This window comes from Eretmochelys imbricata, chromosome 5 (assembly GCF_965152235.1).
Source record: "Eretmochelys imbricata isolate rEreImb1 chromosome 5, rEreImb1.hap1, whole genome shotgun sequence".
NCBI classification, from domain to species: domain Eukaryota; kingdom Metazoa; phylum Chordata; order Testudines; family Cheloniidae; genus Eretmochelys; species Eretmochelys imbricata.
The window spans coordinates 13,817,364-13,843,447 of record NC_135576.1 but is presented as its reverse complement, the minus strand read 5'-3'; the positions used below and the strand labels follow the sequence as shown (position 1 = coordinate 13,843,447).

Below are 26,084 nucleotides of genomic sequence, written 5' to 3'. Positions count from 1 at the left end.
ATTTTTAAGCTTGACAAGTAACATATGAATAATATATGGATCTTTGGGTAGATATAATTGAGATTAATGCATACATATCAATCAATACATGACACTGTAATACAATACTTTAAAATAATATATTACATTGATTTATATTCATGGATTTCTGCACAAAATCTATCCTAGATCTATACAATGTTTTTTTTAAACTACTAAAATATTTTCTTATAATAATGAATTGCCACACATAGCAGTTCGCTCAAGAGTTATTTATACAAATTAGTAAAACAGCTCTTCTTTTCTCTTTGTTAGAAGAACTTCAGAAGGTTTTGTTTGAACAAATAGATTTACGGAGGAGATTAGAACAGGAATTCCAAGTGTTGAAAGGAAACGCTTCTTTCCCAGTATTCAGTAAGACATATTTCTGTGTTTTCACTGTTTGTAGAATGTCATCATTATTTATTATCAATTTATAAAAATATAGGAATGATGTTTATAGGTGTGTTTGTCACTGGACACTTGAGCTGGCCCCACTGAAGTCAATGGGAATTCTACCATAGATTTCAACGGCAGTAGGTCAGGCCCTTCAAGCATAAACTTGAAGTGAGATGTTGTGTATTTCTGGATAAGTATAAACCACAAGTTTGAAAAACTGGTTTTGGTAACTTTCATTTCCCTGTTGAAAACATTAGGGGTCCACCAAGACCTGCCCCACTGTTGTATTCTGACCACAAAGCCAGCATAACTAGCCGCGCTCCATTGAAAGGGGAACCTACAGCATTAGGGCCTATGCCACACCTGTTGTCCTGCAGCTGGCCAAAAGGGAACAGTTGGGACTGCAGTCTACCGTGTCATGCCCATCTGTTGAATCAACCCCACTAGGCCTTCTTAGCCAGTGGCCTTCAGGCTGTTCTAAGTGATGCTGTGGGACTGGCTCAGCCTAAATTTGGGGCATGCAAAGGCCGCTTCTGCATTTTCTGTCCTGAGGTGGACTGCATGTTCTTTGGCCATTGCTGAGGATCTGGGTCATTAAGAGGTGATGGAATATGCCATATAAACAAAGGATTATGAGGAACATCATAAAACCAATATGGAATTTTCTCCCCTATGGTGGAAGACCAATTGCTTGAGGTTTTTCAAAATAGACTAAGTGAAGCAGTGGAGAATATGTTGCAAGAGAAAATCCTGCACTGGCCAGAGACAGATTAGACGACATAATAGGCCTTTTTGGTTTCTGATTTGTATGATTCTATAGCGCTGGGCAAGCCAAGGTGAATCTGCAGCTTTCCGCTTCTTCTTATGCCACATTGAACTGCACTCAGTACTGCAGTTCAGCTCTTCCCACGTGCCGCCCACTGTGCATAAGGAGATGTCACTGCCTTGCAGCTGTTCAAGCACCCAATCCTCTGCTGCCATTTGCTCCACTGAAGAGTGAAGGAGCGAGGCTCAGTGTTAACGGTGTCCTGGAAAGGAAACTCAACTGTTTGTGCCCTTTTCTGCTTCTTCCTGATGTCTAAAGAAGGCCTGAAAGCTTGGTTGCATTTTTGTTTTTAAAGTCTGTTTGCTTTTAATTTTAACATCAGGTCTTGTCTATGCCCCTTTTGCTGCAGGGTTCTGTGGATTAACAGAATTATTGGGAATAGGACGTGACAAAAGCCTAGAAGCTGTAACTTAATCAGCTGGGAGGGGAAGGGATTTTAGTCAGATGCTCGTTTTTTGTTATCACTTATCCAACTGAAGGCACTGACGATTTCTTGGGCAAAAAGCTCCAAACAATGCCATTGCTTCAGCTGCAAACCATTCCAGTTTTTTGGTCCTGCAAAGAGTCCTTCCACAAACTCAATGAAGACAAGACTCGATATGCCAGATATTCCCAAGGTTTAAAAGACAAGCAGAAAAACAGGCCTTTGTACTCCCCTTTCCCTTCTCTGTGGTGTGAAAACAAGTATTTTTCCCACCTTTAAGTAGAAAGAGTCGAATTTTACCCCTCAAAAGTCATGACATCAGGGAGAATACAGAAGAGCAAAGAAGGTCTCTCTGAATGTCTCCCATCTTTAGCCTGGATATCAAAAAGATTAGTACATCTTCATAAATAAATACACAGAAAATCATGAAGTTATGTGAAGTATGCCATAAAACAAGGATGACCCAATATGCAGTACAAATTCTGCTACTGGGCTTGGAGCTAGATGATTTTAAAGTAATTCATGTACTTCAGTTCATGTACTTGAAATCATGGGATTGTAAAAATGGCACTTGGAATCTTGCCATTCAGGTCTCACATTTATCCTTTCGTTCTGCAGTAAAATTAATACTCCATCATTGCCATGTAAATAAACCCTGCGATTAAACCACATGAAATATAATTCATATGAAAGAAAATAATGCTTACTGCTTGACCAAGGAAGTGGCATCCGTGCACACCAGCTTGAAAAATAGGTGGTTTCAATATACCACAAAGCAGTGGTCAATTTTACTCTAGTTTAAAATAGAGAACAAGTAGAGTACAATGGGAAAACAGGCCTTTCAAAAGAAAACATATATAACATACTCGCTAACTGTGCCCCCCTCGATAGATTGTTCCACAGCAGCTCTGCCGCCACCTGGAAAAGGAGCTGCTTTTTAAGCTCAAGGGCTAGGATTTTTTGGTTTTGGTTCTGTAGGTCCCCGGCTTGCTCCATGTTGAGAGCTTGTGCTGGGGCCGTCACAAAAGGACCAGATAGATCAATCTCTTGGTAGATGAAGATGTACTAATCTTTTTGATATCCAGGCTAAAGATGGGAGACATTCAGAGAGACCTTCTTTGCTCTTCTGTATTCTCCCTGATGTCATTTCCACCTGGAAATGGCCTAACCTGATGCTCACTTTAGATAAGCTGTTACCAGCAGGACAGTGGGGTGGGAGGAGGTATTGTTTCATATTCTCTGTGTATATATAAAGGCTGCTGCAGTTTCCACGGTATGCATCTGATGAAGTGAGCTGTAGCTCACGAAAGCTCATGCTCAAATAAATTGGTTAGTCTCTAAGGTGCCACAAGGACTCCTTTTCTTTTTGTATGATCTTGAGTAATTCGGACAAAGGATTGAATGGGCTATGGAGGTGAAATAACTCTTCCCATCCCTAGAGCTGGTTGGGATGAAGGCATACTGCGGAGGTGGAGGGGGGATTCTGGGGAATCTTGCACCTCCCCTTGCAGCGCAGGAGCTGCTGTTGCCTGTTCTATACCTCGTCTGTGGACAAGAGGCCTTTGGTTTGCAAGTCTAACAGGGCAGCACCTTTGCAATCAAATTTTTTTTTTTTAAGAGGGAAGCGTTCATTTCTGCCACAGGGCAGTGAGCCAACACACGTACTTGGAAGACAGCTCTGTAACAGCCTGGCAAACCAACTGAAGATATCTCCCGCAGCTTTGCTTGTAAACCCGTCAGGGTGGGGCCCATGGCTTGCATGTCTGTACATTACTGAGCAAATTGTGGGCACCGTATGAATTAATAGTATTGGCACTGGCATCCAGAGCGGTGCCACAGGGGCCTCTTTAAATATTCATCTCTGTTCCCCTCGGTATTGTGGAATGTTATCAGTGCCACTATAAACCCATTTCCCTAGGTAGCTTTTGTATCCATAACGTGGGGATAGTAACTATACCAAAATTCTAAGCCATTCACACGGAAAAAATGATACCCTCTGTGATAAAACAGTGTACATTGCACGGGTGCAGGGGATGTAATTTCTCAATGGCCTGGATATGCCAGCTTCTCTCAGTGCGAAACAGGTGTGTCCCCGCCAAAGGCAGAATTTTGCTCCCTCTTTGTAACTGTAACTATATAAAAAATCTGTCACATTTTTATATTACTCAGGTTTCTTTAATGGACAAGAGAGAAGTCCTTCCAAAAGTTGCAAACGTCTCATTTCCATCAGTTGCTCTTTCTTGTTGAGGCAGCTTAGAGATGGGCGGCCAAAGAATTTTGTAGATACTCATTTAGGAGTTGAGAAATTGGAGATGAATCAGAACGTTGTGGTCCTCATGTTCATCTTCTTAGGCAATGCAGAATTGTTTCCTACAGCATATTTTCCAGGGCTTTGGTCTGGTCCAGTTTAGTTCTCAGTGACTAAAATAATGGAGCTCCACCCACTTCCCTTGGAGAGACTGTTTCATGCTTCATTGGTCAGATTTTTTTCCTAATATTCAGACCAAATTTTGCTTTGTTTAATTTCAAGTTTCATTACATCACTCCTTATAGACTCATGGATTCCAAGGCCAGAAGGGACCATTGTGATCATCCTAGTCTGACCTCCTGTGTAACTCAGGCCATAGAACTTCCTCAGAATAATTCCCAATAGATCTTTTAGAAAAACACTCAGTCTTGATTGAAAAAGTGCCAGTGATGGAGAATGCACCACAACCTTTGGTAAATTGTTCCAAAGATTCATTATTTTTATAATTAAAAATGTGCACCTTATTTCCTGTCTGAATTTGTCTAGCTTAAACTTCCAGCCGTTGGATCGGGTTATAACTTTCTCTGCTTTGCAACACCCTAAGCAGTTCCTTTCCTTCCTTGCTGTTTATACTCATCAGACACTTGTAGGCTGTAATCTTTCTATGTATCTTACAATCTTATATGGCCCCATCACAGTAGTATCTGAGCATCTCACAATCTCTCTGTATTTATCCTCACAATGCCACTGTGAGGAAAGTAGTGCTATTATCCCCATTTTACAGATGGGGAACTGAGGCACAGAAAGGCCAAATGCCTTGCTCCAGGTCACACAGGGAGTCCATGGCAGAGGAGGAAATTGAATCAGATTTCCTGAGTCTTAGGCTAGTGTCCTAATGACCAAGGCATAAGTCCAGTTCTTTTACTCATTAAGTAAATCCCTCCTCATATAGTTGCTCTTCTCCAAATTCCCTCTGGTTTGTTGGCATCTCTATCACTGAGGTGCTGCATGCAGTAATTTACATGCAGTCTCACGAGTGCAGGGGAGGACTATCAGCTCCAGGGCAATGCCTCTGCTTCCCAGCTTAAAATGGCATTCGGTTTGGTTGGTTTTGTTTTTTCACCACACTGTACAGAAAGTTCCTATCCAGTTGTCCAGTGTCAGCCCCAGGTCACCTTCAGTATTGTTGCTTTCTAAGTATTTCCCTTCTCATAAAGGTCTTTATTTTAGATTTTATTTGTCCAAGTTAGAATCTCATTTTTTCCCCTTATAAACTAGTGGGACATGTAGTCCAACAAAAAAAATATCTTTTATCCTAGTGAGCTTTTTCTTCAAGACCTTGAGTGTGAAATGGTTATCAAGAAAGAAACCAAAGGCTGCTGCTTTATCTTAGAATCAAATAGAGGAAAGCCAGTTTGCACTGTAACCCAGCTGCCTAGGACATGGTGTTCGGTCACCTCAAAGATCTCTCCCTTCCGGTTACTGCATTGTATAGAGTTTCTTGTGTTTCCTGGGTCGTCTGCTTGGGCTTTCAGTCTCCAGCCCTACTTTATAAAGATTCAAGGTTTATCTATACAATGATTTAGAGCATGACAATCTGGGGTGTGAATCCATAGTGCTAACCTTCCATGCACAAAGTGGACCCTGCTGCCATGCACTAAATGTTCTGTAGTGGTCTTAGTAAGTCAGTGTGCACTATGGCAGGCTAATGCACAATAGATTCACACCCCAGCTTGCCGCACACTAAGTCACCACAGAGACAAGCCCTGAGTCAAATCCTATAGCCTGTGGCCCAAATTCTGTTCTCACTTATTGAATATCTCCATTGGAGTCAATGGATTTATGCCAGTGCAACTAAAAGCAGAATTTGACTCTTTAGGAGAGTTTGCTTTTCCCACTCAAGTCAATGGCAGTTTTGCTTAAGCAATGCATGCAGAATCTGGCCCATGGAAAAAATTATATGGGATGTCCAGTTTCTTCTGTCCAGTTAGCATTGACTTGAGCACCCAAATGCTAGACACCTACACTGAGCACCTAAACTTAGCTGCCAGCATTTGAAAACTCAATCTTTGAAACAACTAAACTTGATCCATCCAGAACATTTCTGTAGTCATCCCAGTGTTCTATCCCAGATAAGAAGCTTCTGTCAAGACTTCCCGTCACTGGAGGCAGATAATTTTTGGACAAAGGACTGTGCCACATTTACCAAATTCTTCAGTGGTGGTTTGACTTTATTTATACAAATTCTGTGGTACAGGTTGATGGTTTTAATTCATGCACCTGCAATCTTTTTTTTTTTCCCCAACCCACACAGATAATTTTCAAGATCAGATGAAACGGGAGCTGGCATACAGAGAAGAAATGGTGCAGCAGTTACAAATTGTAAGTTGTCCTTCTCTACAGGAAATGTTAAGAACCATCCCTGTACTCTCTTATTTACATTGTTAAATATATTCCTCCAATTTTGTTTAAGCAATACAAGTGTACTATTACTGAGCCCATGTTAACTTCTACATAGTCAGGCTTGAGTGTGCAGTTCTCTCAGCTGGTTTGAAGTCTAATTACCAGGAGATTTACTTAGAGCAGTGGTTCCAAAACTGGGGTTCGCAAAATGTTACAGGGGTTTCTTGGGGAAAAAATTCCCTAATGGCGGACAGAGCTGTCCCTAGGGACCCTGGGCAGCCCTGGTGCCAGCAGCCCGGAGCCCCTGGACTTCCAAGAGCTAAGCAGATCAAAGCAAGCATATCTATCACACTGAGGAGATTTAAATTTCAAGACTCCTTATAAGAAATGGAAAGGGAGGTGGATATTTTTTGCTGTTTTTAAAATTAAATAGGCAGCTAGTATTGTTTTTAAAATTATTATGAAGAACAAGTTTAAGCTTTATTGTAACGTGTGTCGTTTGCCTGGACTGCTCAAGACCTGAATGCTTGTGTAGGAGGAACTCTCTGAGTTGGCTTCTTAAATACCTTCATGCTGTTTCATATCTGATACTCCTTGATGAAACATAGGAGCCTTGTCTTATAACAGGCTTATTCAAAGTGATACAAGCTACGAAAGTGAGATCTTGGAAGTGTTGCCATTTTCATAATGTAATAAACGTACTGTAATGATAAATAATAATTAATAATAAATAGTGTGTAAAAAGCATGTCATAAAAACAAATTTTATATTTCCAAGATCACTGCTTTTATAATTTATACTCAGGTAAAGGAGTAAATCCCTGGAAATATTCATGTTTAGGAGGGGGTTCGCGAGACTTGACATTTTAGTGAAAGGGGTTCACCGGTTGTTAAAGTTTGGGAACCACTGACGTAGAGATACAGTCAGCAGGTGTCTGCAAGGTTCAGCTAAATGGGAACGACTTTCCATGGGTTGACTCAACAGAGAGATGTATATCTTCAGTGAAACTGAGGACTTGCCTACACCAGTCTAGTGAACAGTAAGCAATTAAATGTCTCCATATTGTGCTAGCAATGGTCCCCCATCATAGATGCACACTGTGTAAAATTCACCCCTCTGCAAAGGGTTGGCATCAGGCCCAAGTTTTAAGTTGTGCGTAGAGAGAGGTAAATAGTGGTGTCCCCCAGGGGTCTGTACTGGGACCAGTCCTATTCAACATATTCATAAATGATCTGGAAAAAAGGGGTAAACAGTGAGGTGGCAAAATTTGCAGATGATACAAAACTACTCAAGATAGTTAAGTCCCAGGCAGAGACTACAAAGAGCTACAAAAGGATCTCACAAAATTGGGTGACTGGACAACAAAATGGGAGATGAAATTTAATGATGATAAATGCAAAGTAATGCACTTTGGAAAACAATCCCAACTGTATGTATAAAATGATGGGGTCTAAATTAGCTGTTAGCACTCAAGAAAGCGATCTTAGTCATCATAAAAAGAAAAGGAGTACTTGTGGCACCTTAGAGACTAAGCAATTTATTTGAGCATGAGCTTTCGTGAGCTACAGCTCACTTCATCGGATGCATACCGTGGAAACTGCAGCAGACTTTATATACACACAGAGATCATGAAACAATACCTCCTCCCACCCCACTGTCCTGCTGGTAATAGCTTATCTAAAGTGATCATCAAGTTGGGCCAACTTGATGATCACTTTAGATAAGCTATTACCAGCAGGACAGTGGGGTGGGAGGAGGTATTGTTTCATGATCTCTGTGTGTATATAAAGTCTGCTGCAGTTTCCACGGTATGCATCCGATGAAGTGAGCTGTAGCTCACGAAAGCTCATGCTCAAATAAATTGGTTAGTCTCTAAGGTGCCACAAGTACTCCTTTTCTTTTTGCGAATACAGACTAACACGGCTGTTACTCTGAAATTAGTCATCATAGATAGTTCTCTGAAAACATCCACTCAATGTGCAGCGGCAGTCAAAAACATGAACAGAATGTTGGGAACCATTAGGAAAGGGATAGATAATAAGACAGAAAATATCATATTGCCTCTATATAAATCCATGGTATGCCCACATCTTGAATACAGCGTTCAGATGTGGTCGCCCTATCTCAAAAAAGATATATTGGAATTGGAAAGGGTTCAGAAAAGGACAACAAAAATGATTAAGGGTATGGAACAGCTTCCGTATGAGGAAAGATTAATAAGACTGGGACTTTTCAGCTTGGAAAAGAGACGACTAATGGGGGGATATGATAGAGGTCTATAAAATCATGACTGGTGTAGAGAAAGTAAATAAGGAAATGCTATTTACTCCTTCTCATAACACGAGAACTAGGGGTCACCAAATGAAATTAATAGGCAGCAGGTTTAAAACAAACAAAAGGAAGCATTTCTTCACACAACGCACAGTCACCCTGTGGAACTCTTTGCCAGAGGATTCTGTGAAGGCCAAGACTGTAACAGGGTTCAAAAAAGCGCTAGATAAATTCATGGAGGATAGGTCCATCAATGGCTATTAGCCAGGATGGGCAGGGATGGTGTCACTAACCTCTGGTTGCCAGAAGCTGGGAACGAGCAGCAGGGAATGGATCACTTGATGATTACCTGTTCGTTCCCTCTGGGTCACCTGGCATTGGCCACTGTCAGAAGACAGGATAGTGGGCTAGATGGGCCTTTGGTCTGACCCAGTATGGCCATTCTTATGTTCTTATAGACTTGTGGTGACTGTTTGCATAGGGATGAATTTCACCCATTTGCAAAAAGTGATTAACAGCATTAAGGGTCAGATTTTCAATGCACAGCAAAATTTATGCAAATGTAGCTGTTAAACATTACATATTCGTGTAAAAAAAATATATTGCTCATGAATGTGGATGTCTACACATATACCCTTAGGTCTTTGTATGTGATTAATCTGTTTTGAAAATTTGGTCCCAGAGGTTTAACCTAGACTGACACAAACAAAGAAATTAGAAGTTGAGATTGCTGCACGTCAAAGAACTGTGGGTAATCTTTCACAGAGAAAGAAGTATCTAGTAAATGGAAGGGTTTCAGTTAATGTTCATCTTGTAAGTGCCAAACCTTCTTCATACACAGTCATCAGCCTGGTGTTATTCAACACTTCCATGAGACAGGCTTCCCAAATATCCCTGCTTATCTAGATCAGTTTTGCAATTGAGGATCTATATTTTCCTTGAGTCTGTCGTAGACCCTGGGATTGTCCAACCTTTGGTTACTGTCATGACCCAGAAGATGATGTTGGAACACTAAAGTGAAGCTGAAGGCCAAAATGATCAAACACATGCACCTGTGGTGAGACACCCATGGGAGTAGTTTGGTTTTTCAGAGATGCTGAGCTCCCCCTTCCAGCTAACTTCAGAGAGATTTCAGTGGAAGCTGGGGGTACTCGGTATTTCCAAAAGTAAGGCCACTTATTTTGGACCCCAAACTCTGGCCGAAGAAAACCTGACCATGTTTAAGAAATTATTTTCATGTTTTGGGATTACTGCTGTTATTCTCCATCCCTTTCTCTCCCCCACAAATTTTGAAGCATTATTTTGCTAATACACTGGTCTTTGCCATGAGACTTCCACTGAAGTCAGGCAAGAACATTTATCAGACCTGTATATAGTTTAGTAGCAATAGCTGGAGATCAATGTCCTAATCTGGCAAATGTGTAAACAAGTGCTTTTAACTTTAAGACTTGAGTAGTTCCATTCAGTTCAATGGGACCACTTTTGGGAGTAAAATTTAAACAAATGTGTAAGCGTTTGCAGAATTGGGGCCCAATTAGCTCTCTCCCCTCCCATCCCCCGGAATCCTCTTGTTTTGGCTGCACTTGCAGCAGACTACTATGGTCATTGATAATCAGCTAAATAGCATAACCTCCAAACCACAGTCTGAATGGATCACCTCTAATGCTTATAGGTTTTGAGGAATCAGGGTTCTGACGTTATTTCCTAAACTAGATCTCCCAGATTTCTTTCTCCATCCAATCAACTAGGAACACTTCCTTAATTTACAGCAAATGCAAAAATCACAAGGTTCAGTGTTTTATTGTTTTCATAAACAGGAATAGAAATGTGATCATGGCAGTTTATGCCATCTTTGTTTCCCAATGCCTGCTAGAAATATACTAAATGGTTACATAGCACTGCATGGATGTATTTACAGTGACAAGCTCTAACCTGTATTTTTAAGCCCTGTGTCAAAAATCTAGGGGTCTGTTCTCCATTCACTGGGATTGCCTGAATTCCATTATTGTTTAATTTTGTCAGAGTATTAGGGGAAGAATAACAACTCTTTAGGCCAAATTCTGATCACATCTGTGCAGCCCCATTGATATTGGCAAGGCTTCATCAGTACAATTAAGGTCAAAATATGGCCCTTTGTATTTAAAGTATTAGCATAAAATAGTGTAGCAAATAGCTGATGATTTCTTTAAATTCAGTGCAAAAATCTTTGTTAATATTTTGATTGAGAATTTAAACACGCAGTCAGTACATTTGAAGTTAAGCTTCCTACGGGAACTGTAAGCCATTTACATACAAGGATATTCTGTATTGTTACGTATGGTTTTAATCTTTATGGGCCAAATATATCCATGGTATAACTCCATTAACTTCAGGGGATTTGCATCATAGATTAATTTGGTTGAAAATATATGTACGTTATGGGTACTTTGGGAATCATCATTTGAATTTCTTGATTTTATTTTTTGTTGTGCATCTAGTGATAGCATTGCATTAATTTAGTTGTCTGCACTGAATTTCCTTTTATATTGGAACAAGAAGAATATAGAGGAGAACTATTTGTTGCCTATTCAAATAAACACACGGGCCAAATTCTGCTTATATTTTCACTGGTGTGTAACTGGAGTATTTTTACTAACTTCATTGGAGTTAGTCCAAATTTACAGTGTGTAACTGACTGCAGAATTTGACCAACTGCATTCATTTAACGTAAAAGTCCACGTAAACACACTGAACAAGTTTTATATGAATGTTCTCACATGTATAGGGTCATGTAATGTGAATATATTATCTGTGTATGTTTATTTCAATGGGCAGAACTCCAGAAGAGCATGGATATGTCTTTAGCTCCACACCTCATGATATTAAAAACAATTCTTGGAAACTAATGTTCCATGCGAGCACTGTATGATTTTCAAACACTTATAACTTTGCTCATTCTAAACCAGTGGCTCTCAAACTTTCCAGACTACTGGAAGGAGTCTGATTTGTCTTGCGTACCCACAAGTTTCACCTCACTTAAAAACGACTTACTTATAAAATCAAACATAAAAATACAAAAAGTGTTCCAGCACAAAGTTGCTTACTTTCTAATTTCTACCATGTAATTATAAAATATAAATCAATTGCAATATAAATATTGTACTTGCATTTCAGTGTATAATGTATAGAGCAGTATAAACAAGTCATTGTCTCTATAAAAAAAATTGTAGTTTGTACTGACTTTCCTAGTGCTTTTTCTGTAGCCTGTTGTAAAAATAGGCAAATATCTAGATGAGTTGATGTACCCACCGGAAGACCTCTGCATCCACCAGGGGCATAAGTACCCCTGGTTGAGAACCACTGTTCTAAACCAAAGTTGTTCAGGTCTGGTCATTGCTGACTAAGCAAGCGTTCAGTTGGAATTTTAAAAATACTGTAAGCATTTCGGGGACCAAAAAATCACCATTGAGCTGAGACCAAGCATGAGAGAGTTTAGCCTGAGGCATCATTTTTGGGAAAGTTGTTGTCAAGGAGATGAATCTAATTTTCAGATGCCAATTATTATCGCTTCCAAGACTTTCTAATGTAAATGACAATTGTGTCTTGATTGTTAAACAGTATTTGAAGCTCCTGCGTCATGTGCAGCTAATACTTACGTTGAATGCACGTTCTTTTGTCACACTTCTTGAATTACACTGTGAAATTGCAATGCAGAACACTTGATAGATAATAAATTGCTAAACCAATAACATTGGATGAACTGGAGTGACAAGTATCTTGAAGCCACGTATCAGCCTTGAAGTGCCCTCTGCTGTTTCCATGTGATTACTGCACTTTATGGCAGCCAGGACACTTCATAGTTTTAAAGCTCTCCATTAAAAACGTCAATTAAAATAATGTTCATTCAATACGTTTAATTTTAATGTTTTTTCCACTATGGACTTATAAAGATTATTTTATGACTTCCTGACAGGCAGGTGCAAAATTACTAATTTCTGGAAAAATCATGGGCCAAATTCAGCACTCAGATACACGCTCTGCAAAGGGTATTGACTTTGGTGCGGGTAAGTGACTGCAGAATTTGGCCCAGTGTGGGTTTTTTTACAGCAGTTTGACCTCAGTGTGAGCTACAGCAACGGTTGATGAGAAAAGAGTTGATCAGCAGCAGGTTCCTTCACTATGTGCACTATAGCTAGTTGGAAATGTTCCAATCTGTTCGCTCCTTCTGCTGAGAAGAAACGAATCATCGCCTCTAATGAGAAACTGGATTTTAAAACATTGGATTCCTCTCCCTCGCCAAAACCTGACAAAGTCTAATAGTTATGTTTGGAGAAAGAATACATGCTTGAAGTAGAATACAATGGCTTCAGCCAGAATGGTCACCACACTTTACCCGATGGCCCATGAGAATGAAAATCTCCCGCTAGAAGGGTGGGGTAAATTCAGATCTACTGTAAATGGGTACAGCCCTGGTTTATAGTAGGTCTGATTTTGGTCCAACTTGACCAAACTGATGAGCATCTCCAGACTTCAAAAACTAACCAGCTACTCTCCTGAGCACCTGCTTGAGACTCGAGGTCCAACAAATCTGCTAATATGTTCTTCTGAGCAGTTGCATATTTATCTGTGCACCAGATGGGAAAAGCCTGGACAGCAATAAATGGTGGGCAACATCCCTGTGTTCCTGAGATGGACAGAGCACAGTGGTTCCCATCAAATGCTTCCATTTTTGTTTTGATTTGACTCTATCGTGGTTTCTGATCAACGTCTCTTATATTCTTGTATATCCTTGGATATTTTGTCTGTCAAATGCATCCTGCGGGTGAGGAGAACACCCTTCATACTGTCTTCCCATGTGTGGAACAAATCAGAGGTGACATTTTAGTCTGTTCAGGGCTACAGAAAAGGTTACTCTGTTGTTATCCTATGATTATAATTGAGCTCTCCAGAGGGTAACTAATAGACCCTTCTACACGCTACAGTGTAATGCAACATTGCTTTTAGAAAAGCTAGGAATGTAAACCATTCAAATGGTGACCTCACTTTCTATTTGGGTTTTATTTTAAAGGGACTCTGGCAAATTCCCCTCTCTCTGTTTGCTCAACTTTGGGCTAGTCACAAAGTTCAGATCCATAATTTGATCCAACTGGAATTTCCTCAAAGTTTAGGGGCATCCTTTCCAGGGCTGCATTTTGGAGCTCTCTCTATTTCTGGCCTCTTTGAAGAACCGAGTAATCCAGTAGCTATTTGACTGCAGAATTGAGGTCTACCTCTCAGTCCTGCCATTCATGCAGGTTTTTAAATGATCATGAGCCACCAAAAAATAAAATTCTGCCAAACAATTTGATATTTTGAGGGCAGGAGACCACATTCCTCATTGAATCCTTAATGTGCTACTGTAATGTTTAAAAAAACAAACACCAATGGGGTTGCATTAAAATTAAATAGCTCACAATTTATGTTGTATAAAGGATAGGCCCTTTGTACGACCATGGTGTTCAGTATATGTGTGTGAGTGTATCTAGTTGTATGTGAACGAGTCAGATTAGGGCCTGTCTGCCATTCAGAATTCTCTGGCTGCGAGTAGCAATGCAAATCAGTGTGTCAATAGCATTACCAGTTTGTTTCTTTGCCTAAAGTTTTTAGAATAGATTGACCTTGGCAAGGATATTAGAGGCAGAAATCAGTCTTACAGAGTGGCTCTGGATTCCTTGAGCCCAGGCCTGTTCTCGGCTGGTACTTATGTCCATTGATACCTAGCTGACTTTGTAAAAAGTGACTTTGTGGGGTCCCATTGTCGTTTCTTGCTGATTTCCAAGTCAGATTTTCTCACTTTACAAATGAAAAGATGTTTCCCTGCCCTCCCCACATATACCTGCCAGTACTGCAAGCTCAGTTCTCTCCATCTCATGCATTATCACCAGTAATGGAGATACTGCAGGCCAAATTCTGTGTTTGATGACACTGTGCAGCACTGTTGTCTTCAGATTCTGCATTCATATGACCTCTTTGCAGAGAGACAAGTATAAACAAGAGCAGAACTTGATCCCACAGTTGAGCTTAATTAACAGCTCTGGTGAATGAGCTGGAATAGAATCCAGCTCTCTCCCCGCAGAGTTGGTTTGGCTTTGCTGGGGTATAAAGCAGTAAAACTTCCTTTTCCTGCTGATTTCAGCATATAAGAGACTGAATACACACCACAAGCTGCTCTGTTGGGTTAGCAGGTGCCATTGTATCTAGTCTTTTGGTTGCTAATGGCCACTTTTTAGTAAACTGAACCTGTACCTGTGTCCGTGAATGTGCTATGTTAATAAGATGGAACAGTGCTCCTTTCCCAAGGTTTGGTAAATCCAGTCTCTAAAAGGATTTCATTTTGGAGTCAGTGGTTGTAAAAAGTAAAAATAAAGCAGGATAAACCGAATAGCTTTCCTTTTAGGTAATTTTGTAATAGGGTCATCAGGACTATTTTAATTGACTGAAAAATGGTTGTCCTATGTATCCAGAGCCAGATTTCTAAAGGGGCCTGAAACTAACCGCTGCTCGTGCATGTTCACAAAATCACTTATGCATGCAATTTTGGTGCTCAATTATTTATACATATGAGAGAATACACATGCAGCATACCTGATTGTCACTTTTTTGCACTTTGTGCAATCAATTTACACTAATATCCATATACGTTACTACCCAGTCACAATGGAAGAGCTTGATACTCACTCTCCACAGTTGTTAAATGATTGCAGATTGCACAAGAAGGAAGACACTAGAGAATCACACCCTTCCAGTGCAAACCCATTTGCATTGAATTTATGCTCCAGTTGGCACATGCTAAATGAAGGTTTGTGAATGCATTCTTTTTTGGGTCGATCCGATCTGGTTTTATGCAAAAATACCACATGCATAAATAGAGGCTATGTTTTGAAAGTCTGGCTCTTAGAAGCAACTTTTGATGGGTGTATTAAACTACACATCTGTCTCTTTCCCTCTATGGATATTCTTTCTAGTAGGCTGGTTGTGTTGGCTAAACCATATTCAACTAATTTTATGTGTCTACCCACCTGGAGCAGTTTGGCTAAGCAGATTATTCAGATACAGAGTTAAAACAAGGGCGCTGGACAAATGGAGATTCCAACTTTCAACCACACGGGTAACGATTTCAAGTCAGTACAGTGAACCATGTGTATTTCACATAGGATGACGACACAATGATGGAGCTACTTTCAGTGGATGGTGCACAGAAACTCCTTTTCTGTCGCTGGTACCAGCGCACGTTCTTGTGACGTAGGATATAAGGAACATACTGGATCTTCATGTCTGTTTGAAGATCGTTCCTGCTCTTCTTCTTATCTCTATCATGATCACCACTGCAAAAGCATAAAAACGGGGGACCCTGTTGTCAGAGAAGAGCATTAAACTCTGCTAATTCCACTGCAGCTGTGAGACTTGAAATAGAATCTTACAGAGAGGAACGCAAAAGAAGATTTGGTACTGCCCTATAGCTGAACTCCTTCTGGAACAAAAGGGGAATTTCTCTCCTGGCCTACAGCTATATATTTTTAAAGGTAAAATGGACAGAACTACACATGTGGAGAAAAAGCTTGTCATGCCAAATATATCCGAGAAATTACTTAAGAACAGTTAACTTGTAACAATATAAGCCTGTTATACTTGCGTGGTCTGTAAAACCTTGGCAAATCTCCTGCATTCATGCCAGCCATCCAAGTGGATGTTGCTTGCTGGCAATTGCGTGTGACCAAGATTTCCACACCTTGTGGTGAGAGAACCGCAGTGAAACTATTTGTAAAACACTGATTGTATTAGTGTTTGTGCGTCTCACATTCAGTTTAACAGCATTGGCTGTGAGTCACTCAAATGAGTAACCCAGTAAAATATATGTATATAATCCCTGTTTTGAAAGACTGCTAATTTACCAGCCTTACACTATATGCTGGAGATCCCTAGGTTCAAATAGTGCAGGGCCATTGGAAGGAGCAGATTCCACGAGGGAGAGCTCTCTACTGTGGTCAAGGCTCTGACAGCAGGACACCCCAGCAGCCCTCTCCTGTTCTGAAGGGAAATGGAGGCAGGACTAGCCATTTAAACATCTTGGCTTTAAAAATCATGAAGTTTTTAGGCCACCTCTTTCTGTTTTTCTTTCTCCCCTTTTGTACGTGTGCACTCCCCTCTCATGCTGTTCGCACCTGAGTGGGAGGGGAATACTTCTTGAGGGACCAGAGCTAAGAAGGCTCATGCATTTGTTCTCTCTGACACCTCGTTGTTGTAGCTCCTGGGCACCTTCTTGTAATGTCAGGCCACTTTCATCCAGACTGGCCTCCCTTCATTGGTGTTTCAAGGGTTACTATTGAACTGTATCACAGTGGTAGCCATGTTAGTCTGTATCGGCAAAAAGAACAAGGAGTACTTGTGGCACCTTAGAGACTAACAGATTTATTTGAGCATAAGCTTTTGTGGGCTAAAACCCACTTCATCGGATGCATGCGTGGAAAATAGAGTAGGAAGATTATATATACACACACACACACACACACACAGAGAGAACATAAAAAAATGTGTGTTGCCATACACACTATAACGAGAGTGATCAATTAAGGTGAGCTATTATCAGCAGGAGAAAAAAACCTTTTGTCGTGATAATCAGGATGGTCCACTTCCAACAGTTGAAAAGAAGGTGTGAGTAACAGTAGGGGGCGGGAAATAAACATGGGGAAATAGTTTTACTTTGTATAATGACCCATCCACTCCCAGTCTTTATTCAAGCCTAATTTAATGGTGTCCAGTTTGAGAATTAATTCCAATTCAGCAGTCTCTCGTTGGAGTCTGTTTTTGAAGTTTTTTTGTTGTAACATTGTGACTTTTAGGTCTGTAATTGAGTGACCGGAGAGATTGAAGTGTTCTCCAACTGGTTTTTGAATGTTATAATTCTTGACGTCTGATTTGTGTCCATTTATTCTTTTACGTAGAGACTGTCCGGTTTGGCCAATGTACATGGCAGAGGGGCATTGCTGGCACATGATGGCATATATCACATTGGTAGATGTGCAGGTGAACAAGCCTCTGATAGTGTGGCTGTTGTGATTAGGTCCTATGATGATGTCCCCTGAATAGATATGTGGACAGAGTTGGCAATGGGCTTTGTTGCAAAGATAGGTTCCTGGGTTACTGTTTTTGTTGTGTGGTGTGTGGCTGCTCGTGAGAATTACCAGGTCTCTCATTTACTCCCATATGTGGTTACAGAGCACATTTGATGATGGATAGCACTGAGGTATGGTAACTTACACAAGTACACTGGTACCCTGAGTATAATACAGATACTCTTGGATGCTGGGGGGTTCAGTGTAATGAAAACCAGAACAGGACCTTAAAATAATACAATTAGGGACAACTGAGATGGACAGATTTTAAAAAATAATTTCTTAGGTTAAACCTACAAAATGTATGTATGTGAGTGCAAATCCATGTCTTTCTTTGTCAAATATGCAGTTGCATATGCAAAATGGGTCATTGACCTCTTTCATACATTTGCACAGTTAGTTACCCCTTTTTGCTCATGCGACTTCAGGCTTTAGGCCTGACTGATCTATCTCACTTACACTGGTTTATTTGAAGATACTCCTGATTTACACTGGTGTAACTGAAAGCAAAAGCAGGTCACTCGTGCAATTACCGGTTTGTGGCCCCAAATGGTTCATTTTGCAATCAAGATGAGGGCACGTCTGAACATTTAAGTCAGTGTCAAAAAATGGTAAATCTAAAGTAGTTTGGATTCCCAAACATGAAGAAATGTTGGGTGTGACAGAGTTTTGCTGTATTCTGTAGCCTACTGCATAAATCATTCCCAGCTCCAATATTTTCTTATATCTTTTTCTATGTTCTCCTTCCATTTTTCATTAGTTACTGATTCCAATGTAGGGCCTCTCAGTGGTATAAATCAAGGAGAAACTTATAAAGTCCAACGGGCTATGCTGATATAAATGAGTGGAGAATGAGACCCTGTCTTTTGTTTGTTCTTATTGTATAAGGGTAAATACTTTTGCCCACTTTATTATACAGCAGCTGCTTTTTGCTGCTAGGTTGGTTGGTTGGTTTTTCTAGGTTGCTGCTATAAATTTTTGTTTTTTAAAAAAACCCTCTCAGAACTTATATATTACATTGGTTTGTAAGATGTGGTGTGTTGTTTTTACTTTGTCTCTCCTTCAAATTTGTCCCAACTGCTTAAAGATCTCATTGCTGTATTTCAAACCACTCTTGTCCTAAAATATTACAGTGAGGCAAAATAAATTAACTTCCAAGGAATCCATCATATTGAATGATCTGGCTTTGACACCTTATTATCAAATTCTTGGCTTACCGCAATGGCTTTGTCTCTGTGTCGTTGCAGATTCCCTATGCAGCAAGCTTGATCAGGAAAGAAAAGCTCGGCACACACCTCAGCAAAAGCTAAAAGGTGAACTTGTTAAAAAGGAACGTGTATTTTGGCAACTAACTCATCATATTTCTAATTACTGCCATTGCAAGTATTAAGAGATTCATTCTGTGAGGCAGAAGTGATGCTACCAGTACTAGCCTGAAAGCCCTGATTTTGGCTTAGTCAGCACTCTGGCCTGATGGTAACTATAGAGGGGTTCACCCATCATGCATGCGGTACATGTCCAGGATTTGGGTTTTCCGAGGGACAGCATGCTATAAATGCCAGGAAGGAGAAGGAAATGGATATAATGCTGTGGTGCACCTGATCTTTAAAGACTTCCCAAACTTACTCTTTTTTTAAGTTTCAGAGTAGCAGCCGTGTTAGTCTGTATTCGCAAAAAGAAAAGGAATACTTGTGGCACCTTAGAGACTAACCAATTTATTTGAGCATAAGCTTTCGTGAGCTTTCGTGTAGCTCACGAAAGCTTATGCTCAAATAAATTGGTTAGTCTCTAAGGTGCCACAAGTACTCCTTTTCTTTTTTTAAAATAATTCGTATTTTCAGTGATGTCTTGCACCTGCTAATTTAATTCCACCATCTCCTCCTGATGTTGATGGCAATATTGACCACGTTTATGATTTTCCAACACCATTGCTGGGTTCTTCAGTGCTGTCTCTAATTGGCAGTCTTGTACATTCTATAGGCAGAGTAGAGAGGGATTTGGACTCAAAGGACCAGATCCTCAAAGGGACTTGGGTGCCTAAAGCCCAGATTTGGGAGCTTAAAGCCCAGATTTAGGCACTGCTGCGATCCCCAAAAGCCCCACTCAGCTACCACCTAACCCTGTGGGTGCCTAAACTCACTCGGTTCCTACATTTTTGCTGTAAAAGGTCCCCTAGGTGCCTAAGTTTCTGCCCCTGGGCATGCACACTGCTGCTTCAGGCCAGCTCCATAGAATCTATCTCATGCCTAAGCTCTGGTGCATTCCTCAAGCCAGGGGAAGATAGGTGTTGCTCTATCTCACCTGCAGGGCCTGAGCTGGTAGGTGTGCTCTGAGCATGTCTAATTCCACACAAAATGCATAGGGACTCCATTATAACCTCTAGTCCAGTACTCACCCAGGATGTGTGAGATCCCAGGTCAATTCCCCCACCTGGCTGCTGAGGAGACGGGATTTGGCCAGGGGGTTCAATCTCTCTACTCTGAGGTGAGTGCCACAGCCACTGGACTGTAGTATATTCAGGTGTGGGTCTCCCTCAGTCTCTCTTGTAGAAGCTGTTCTTTAAATTAAATAGTTAAATATTAATTGGGACACAGACAGAATGAGAATCGCTCTGTAGCCCAGCAAGAGGGGAGAAACCATTGGTCACATTCCTTGTCCTCATCAGGCAGATGAGGGAATCGAGCCAGGGCCCCCACCTCCCACATGAATACTCTAGCCCCTCGGCTAATGGTTATGGGATGGGAGGCCTCCTCCTCCCACCCCCATGGTCATTTGGTGGGAAAAGGGCTAGGTGCCGAAGTCACCTGACTGCAGGAGAGGCGTTCCTGGCTGTGGATGGCAAGCAAAGAGAGGTGCCTCCCTGCAGCCCGGATTTAGGCGCCAGACTCCATGAGAGGGGCGGGGCTTAGGACACATCACTAACAGTTCCCGTTGGCTAGCTGAGGCAGCACCCCACCTAACCCTTCTGGCTTTTGAGAATCCCATTCTTTGGACCTGTCTCTTCCCCTGCGATGTATAAGGAACTTGAGCACCTAATTCAGGCTTTATTATATCCAGTGATTATTCTAGGCACCTAAGTCCCTTTACAGACCTGGGGCAAAGGCACTGCAGGAAGAATAACATTCCCAAAGTTCTGGGAGGATGAGGCAACTTTGGAGGTTCCATTACCAGGTGGTGGAAGCCCCTGACATTTTTGTTTCTCTTGTTTGTCTGGCAAAGCAAAGAAGGCTGGGAGGGGAGAGAGACAAAGCATATAGATGTGGCGGTGAGTTACCATGTCACAAACTCTGGATTGTGGCATCACTGAATAAATCCCTCAAAGGGAATAGGGAGATTAGAAAAGAGAGAGCTTCTATTTACACACCGCGATCATGGTAATCCTCACTGGGAAGGAATTATAGAGAAAGTCTGGGGCATCTGAACAAGGTTTTGATAACTTAGATTATTAAAGCTTGCCTGCACGTTGTTGGAAAAAAAACTGATTTAAAAATAAAAAACTTAGACATAAACAGAGAGAAGCTAGATTGATAACTAACATTCCCTGCCCCCAAACAATCGCATAGCTAGTTACACAGGTCAACATGACATTCAAATCATTCTATTTTACTCCATATAGGTTCTTCTACCACTCTCATTACCCTACTATCTGACTGCCTTCCAATAGATTCTGTATTAAATACCAATTTAAAATACAATTAAAACATATTCATAAATTTAATACTAAAAAAAAATCCCTAAGGTAGAGAGGGACCTCCTGTGGAGTAATTCAATAAAGTGTTGATCTAAAAGCAAAGCGTTTGTCTGAGCATGGCATTAGCTCTCTAATGCTCTCGTGCTAGAGGTCAGGTTTTCACACCCCGATATGCACCGCACAAAAGCTGTTGGCACCAGTGAGATGACAGTGGCATCACAACCAGCAATGCCTCACGTTTATGTGCAGAAAGAGCGAAGGATTGATGCATTTCTCATGCTGTTTTTGTTTTCAGTGACATCCCTGCAGACAACGGGGATTTCTCTAAGTAGACCCTAGTGCTTTTGAAAGATTAGTGGTTACTTAAATGCTAAGCTAAATCAGCCAAGCAGAGAATCACGACCATATTGTTAGAAGTAATTTCTGATTCTCAATGTGCTAAGCCAAAAGGAGTTGCCTCAAGGGGAAAAGTGTGCACGCAAAAAATACGCCGAGGGAGGTAAAGAAACTTTGCATTGCTGAGCAGCCACAGGCTACTCAATTAATGCCTGATGTGAGTCGCCCTTGAAGTATCATCTCTCCTTCCACTGCCAGCAGGTGTATTGTGAACGTCCAGGGGAAGAAGCTTCTTGTAACAATGTTCAGCCTCCTTCCAATAAACCATATCATGGTTTTTAGAAAATGCTCTGTCTCTCTCAGCAAACCTTTGTGTGCTTGGCACTGCTGCTTCCTTCCGCTGCCCTGACGTGGGATAATGCTTGTACTCTGTATTGTGATGGATTGACCACACTTTGTTAACTCTTTGCATTTCACCTTTAATGCGAGGATCTCAACGTGCTTTACAAACATTAACTAGCTAATTCTCACAAAAATGCCTGTGAGATGGGTAACTTGTTATTTCTAGCCCCTTTAATGGATGGCATTAATTGCGGCACAAGAAAGGTGGTGGTTTGCCAAAGGTCACATAGAGAGCCAAGAATAGAACCCAAGAGTCCTGACTCCATTCTCCTCTTTTAACCACTAGATGACACCCTTGATGAAGAAGTACTCTTTTACCTGTTTCATTTGAATTTATTGTTATGAAATAAAAGGGATACATCCATTTTGTAAAATTGAGTAAAGAAATAAAAAAGTGCTACCATAGATAAACCCTCATGTTCATACTCTCTCTCTCTCTCTCTGTCTCTCTCAATAACAGAAGCACAGGATCCTCTGCAGCTGTTATCTTGTAAGATACAACCCACCACTCAGAAATCTGATTTGTATAAAGACTGAGAAATGGAAGGGCTTGGGAATTTAAAATGCAAACAAAAAAATCCAGGTTCCTGTGAGCCCAAGGACAAGTGACCTCAAAGCATCATGGACAACCATGTAAAATAGAATGTAGCAGCCATTTATTAGTAAAAACAAAAACAAAAAAATCAAAAAATGCCTGTCCTGGATCTTTTGGTGGTACCAAAGTTTAAGTCTCTGTGTTTTTAGAAGGACAACTGAACTTGACAGAGTCTGAGAAAATACTTTTGAAGCACATGGAGAAGCCGCGAAAGGAACTGCTAAACCTTTCAACGCCACAAACACTGGAAGCATCTGCAAGTTCATCTTTTGCTGTTGAATAGTGATTGTTTTATGGAAAGAAATGTGTGTCTTATCAGATGGGCCAGAATCACCTTTGACTGAATGGAAGGAAAAGCATTAGCCATACACAGTGCTTTTGAAAAGCAGACTGAAACTTCTAACGCCCCCTTCCTCCCGGCCCCCCTTCTCCTCCTCCTCCTCCGGTACTTTGCCTGCTGTATGAATTAAGATTGTACTCTTCTGGAAATATTTTACAATTTAATATTGAGTGTAATTAAGAATATAATCACTTATCAAAAAAAAGGTATTTAACTCTGTTGTAGTTTCTTTATCATTCATGTGGATAAAAAGTCTATAATAAAAAAAAAAGAAAACTGACATAATGTGCTTTGCTGTAGTTTCATGGTACATTGATTTGCTAATGAAAAGAACAGGAATTCTGTACATGGGGACTTTTCTTCAAGGAAATATTTTAGCTTGCAATCATTTAAGTGCATTTACTCTTAAAGTGGAAATCCATTTAAATGGTTATTAGAAAGTAAAGTTTGGCAGTGGATGAATGAAGTTACTGGAGATGTACGCTTTTTAAATGTGCTCTGCAGTTTTAGCTGAACTCTTCTCCCATTAGAGTCAACGGGAGTTTTACCATTTACATCAATGGAGTAGACTTAGGCCCGTTCTGGGGGCTTTTGAAATCACACCCATAGTCTGCTAACGTGTTTCCAAATTATATGCAATATGATTGCTTTAATGTTGTTGGGTAAAATTCACCCCCCCTTCAGGTGACCCACGTTAGGTCCTAGACACCATGTGATCCTTCAGTGTAGAGGTTCCGGGGTGTGAAGGACCTTGTGCTCCCTCAGCACTGTTGTGAGTTTTGCCTGTGGTCCAGGCCCCACCCAGCTGAAGCTGTGTTGGTAAGTTGTAAAGAGGCTCAGGGCCAGACCAAAGTGGCATTAAGTGTAGTGGAAAGAAGGCACTCTGATGGAGGTGCAAACTGCAGAGGCTGCAGGTCCCATTGCATGCTGGGACCTGTAGCTTCTGCAGGATGTCTCTCTTCTAATAAAATTGAAGGTGTCCGTTAGTTATGTAGTAGAACTCCCTTTAACCCTCAGGTTGTGCTTTTGACCACCCTTGTTTTAGAGTTGGATGAGCATCATTGTATCAATAAGGAAGCTTATCCAGTTAGAAGAGGAACCCTTGCAGTTTCTAAATGGGGAGCTAATTGTCAGAGCTGCTGAGTGCTGTGACAGACCCAGACCAGTGGGATACAGGAATCTGGTAGAAGGCAAATATACTGGCCACTGGATAAACAGTTTTCTGTTCCCTGAGTGACCAGAGCAGGGGCTGCCCTAAAGCAATCGGGAACCTGCTAGAACCATTTAAGTCAGGCAAGCTAATCAAGACACCTGAAGCCAATTAAGAACTTTCTAGAATCAATTATGGCAGGCAGGCTAATCTGGACACCTGATTTAAAAAAGACCTCCCTTCAGTTAGTATGGGAGTGTGCAAGGAGCAGGGAGTGAGAAGGCATGCTGCTGGAGGACCGAAGAGTTCAAGCGTGATCAGGCTTCAGGAGGAAGATCCTGCAGTGAGGATAAAGAAGGTGCTGGGGGAAGGCCATGGGGAAGTAGCCCAGGGAGTTGTAGCTGTCACACAGCTGATACAGGGGAACATTGTGGACAGCTGCTATCCACAGGGCACTGGGCTGGAACTCGGTGTAGAGGGTGGGCCCGGGTTCCCCCCATCCCCTCAACTCCTGATCGGACACAGGAGGAGTTGATCTGGTCTGTGAGAAACACCAGAAGGGAAGGTCTAAATTGGAAAGAGATCTGGCCTGTCCCCAACCCACTAGGTAGGAGACAGAGGGATTGTTCTCTCTTTTCCCCCATGCTAGCCAGTGATGAGGTTAGCTGAGTGGACGGCAGGTTTGAGCCACTAGCAAAAGTGGCCAAACTGAGGGCTGCCGTGAATCTCTGAGGCAAGCAAATCCGCCAATAAGCACAGGACCCAACAAGGCAGAGGAGGAACTTTGTCACAGTGCCCACAGCTCCTATTGACTCCCCACAAGCAGATACTAAAGTTGTAGTCTTTTTAAAAGAAAAAGCATTTATCCTGTAACCCAAGAAAATAGGTATGCCCTCTGCTTTGCAAGCTGCATTGTAAAAACACTGCTCATGTTCACTCCAAATGCACTGTACATCAAGAACTGAATTGCCAACAGGATGCAAAGAACAGTTAGGTTCTGTGCACCTGCTTTGCTGGATCATAGAATCTGGCCACACCTGGTTGTGTGAGAATCGTTCTATAAATATGACTAAATGATATCTACAATCTGAAGTAGAACACTAAAGTCTCATTACTGGGAATACTATCTAAAACAAGCCTATAAGATTTGCCATACCACAACAGACCAACAGATTCCTCAAAGGAATGCAAAAAATCTTGTAAAACACCTGGCCAGTGGCAGATGAGGGAATACTTTTTCCCGAGTCCAATTCCTGATCTCTTTAGACATTAAAATCATATTTCTTTGATTTGCTAGACTTGATCAAAGATTTTGATGTCATACCTTGGCACTGTTGTTCCAGTTACTGACCATGTGTTGTGGCTTTAGGATTCTTCATAGTCACGGTGACAGGGTCCTATGGGGTTCTAGGGAGGTGGGCGGGCGCAAGCCCACCCACGGCTAAAGGACCCTCTCGCAGCCTGTGGAGAAGATCCATTGAGCCCAGGAACTCAAATGATTACAGGGGACAACAGAAAATATAACAAGGGCAAGTGTGAAGGGTTGTGGAACCAAGATGGAATATAGGCTGGCCCACCAGGGTTCCTCACCCTCAATAGGTGGCAATAGGTCCCGCCACTTAGCATTGGGGCGGGACATGAGGGTGAGGAAATGAAGAGTATGGTGCACGAGGGTGTCACACTGTGCCAAGGGCACATCTGTAAAGTGAACCAGCTGCAGGTCATGCAGCCAGCTCAGGTTGTGTGGGTGGGGTGACCGGGGGGGGTGCTCATGGGATAGGGGCCTTATGAAAAGGTCCAGAGGGCCTGGGGTGTGGGGTGGGTGGGGAGCACCCTCCCGCAGGACCCAC

At 41.5% G+C, this 26,084-nt stretch overlaps 1 protein-coding gene across 1 annotated transcript in view; it reads left to right on the top strand.

Moving 5' to 3' along the window:
• SKOR2 (SKI family transcriptional corepressor 2) overlaps nucleotides 1–19,030 on the top strand; it is a 36,141-nt gene extending 17,111 nt beyond the window's left edge. Inside the window, exons 5-7 of the mRNA XM_077816211.1 lie at nucleotides 295–393; nucleotides 6,230–6,297; nucleotides 18,968–19,030. Of these exons, the coding sequence (XP_077672337.1) occupies nucleotides 295–393; nucleotides 6,230–6,297; nucleotides 18,968–19,030 (230 nt within the window). The remainder of the gene's footprint in view (nucleotides 1–294; nucleotides 394–6,229; nucleotides 6,298–18,967) is intronic.
• Nucleotides 19,031–26,084: the final 7,054 nt, after the last annotated feature.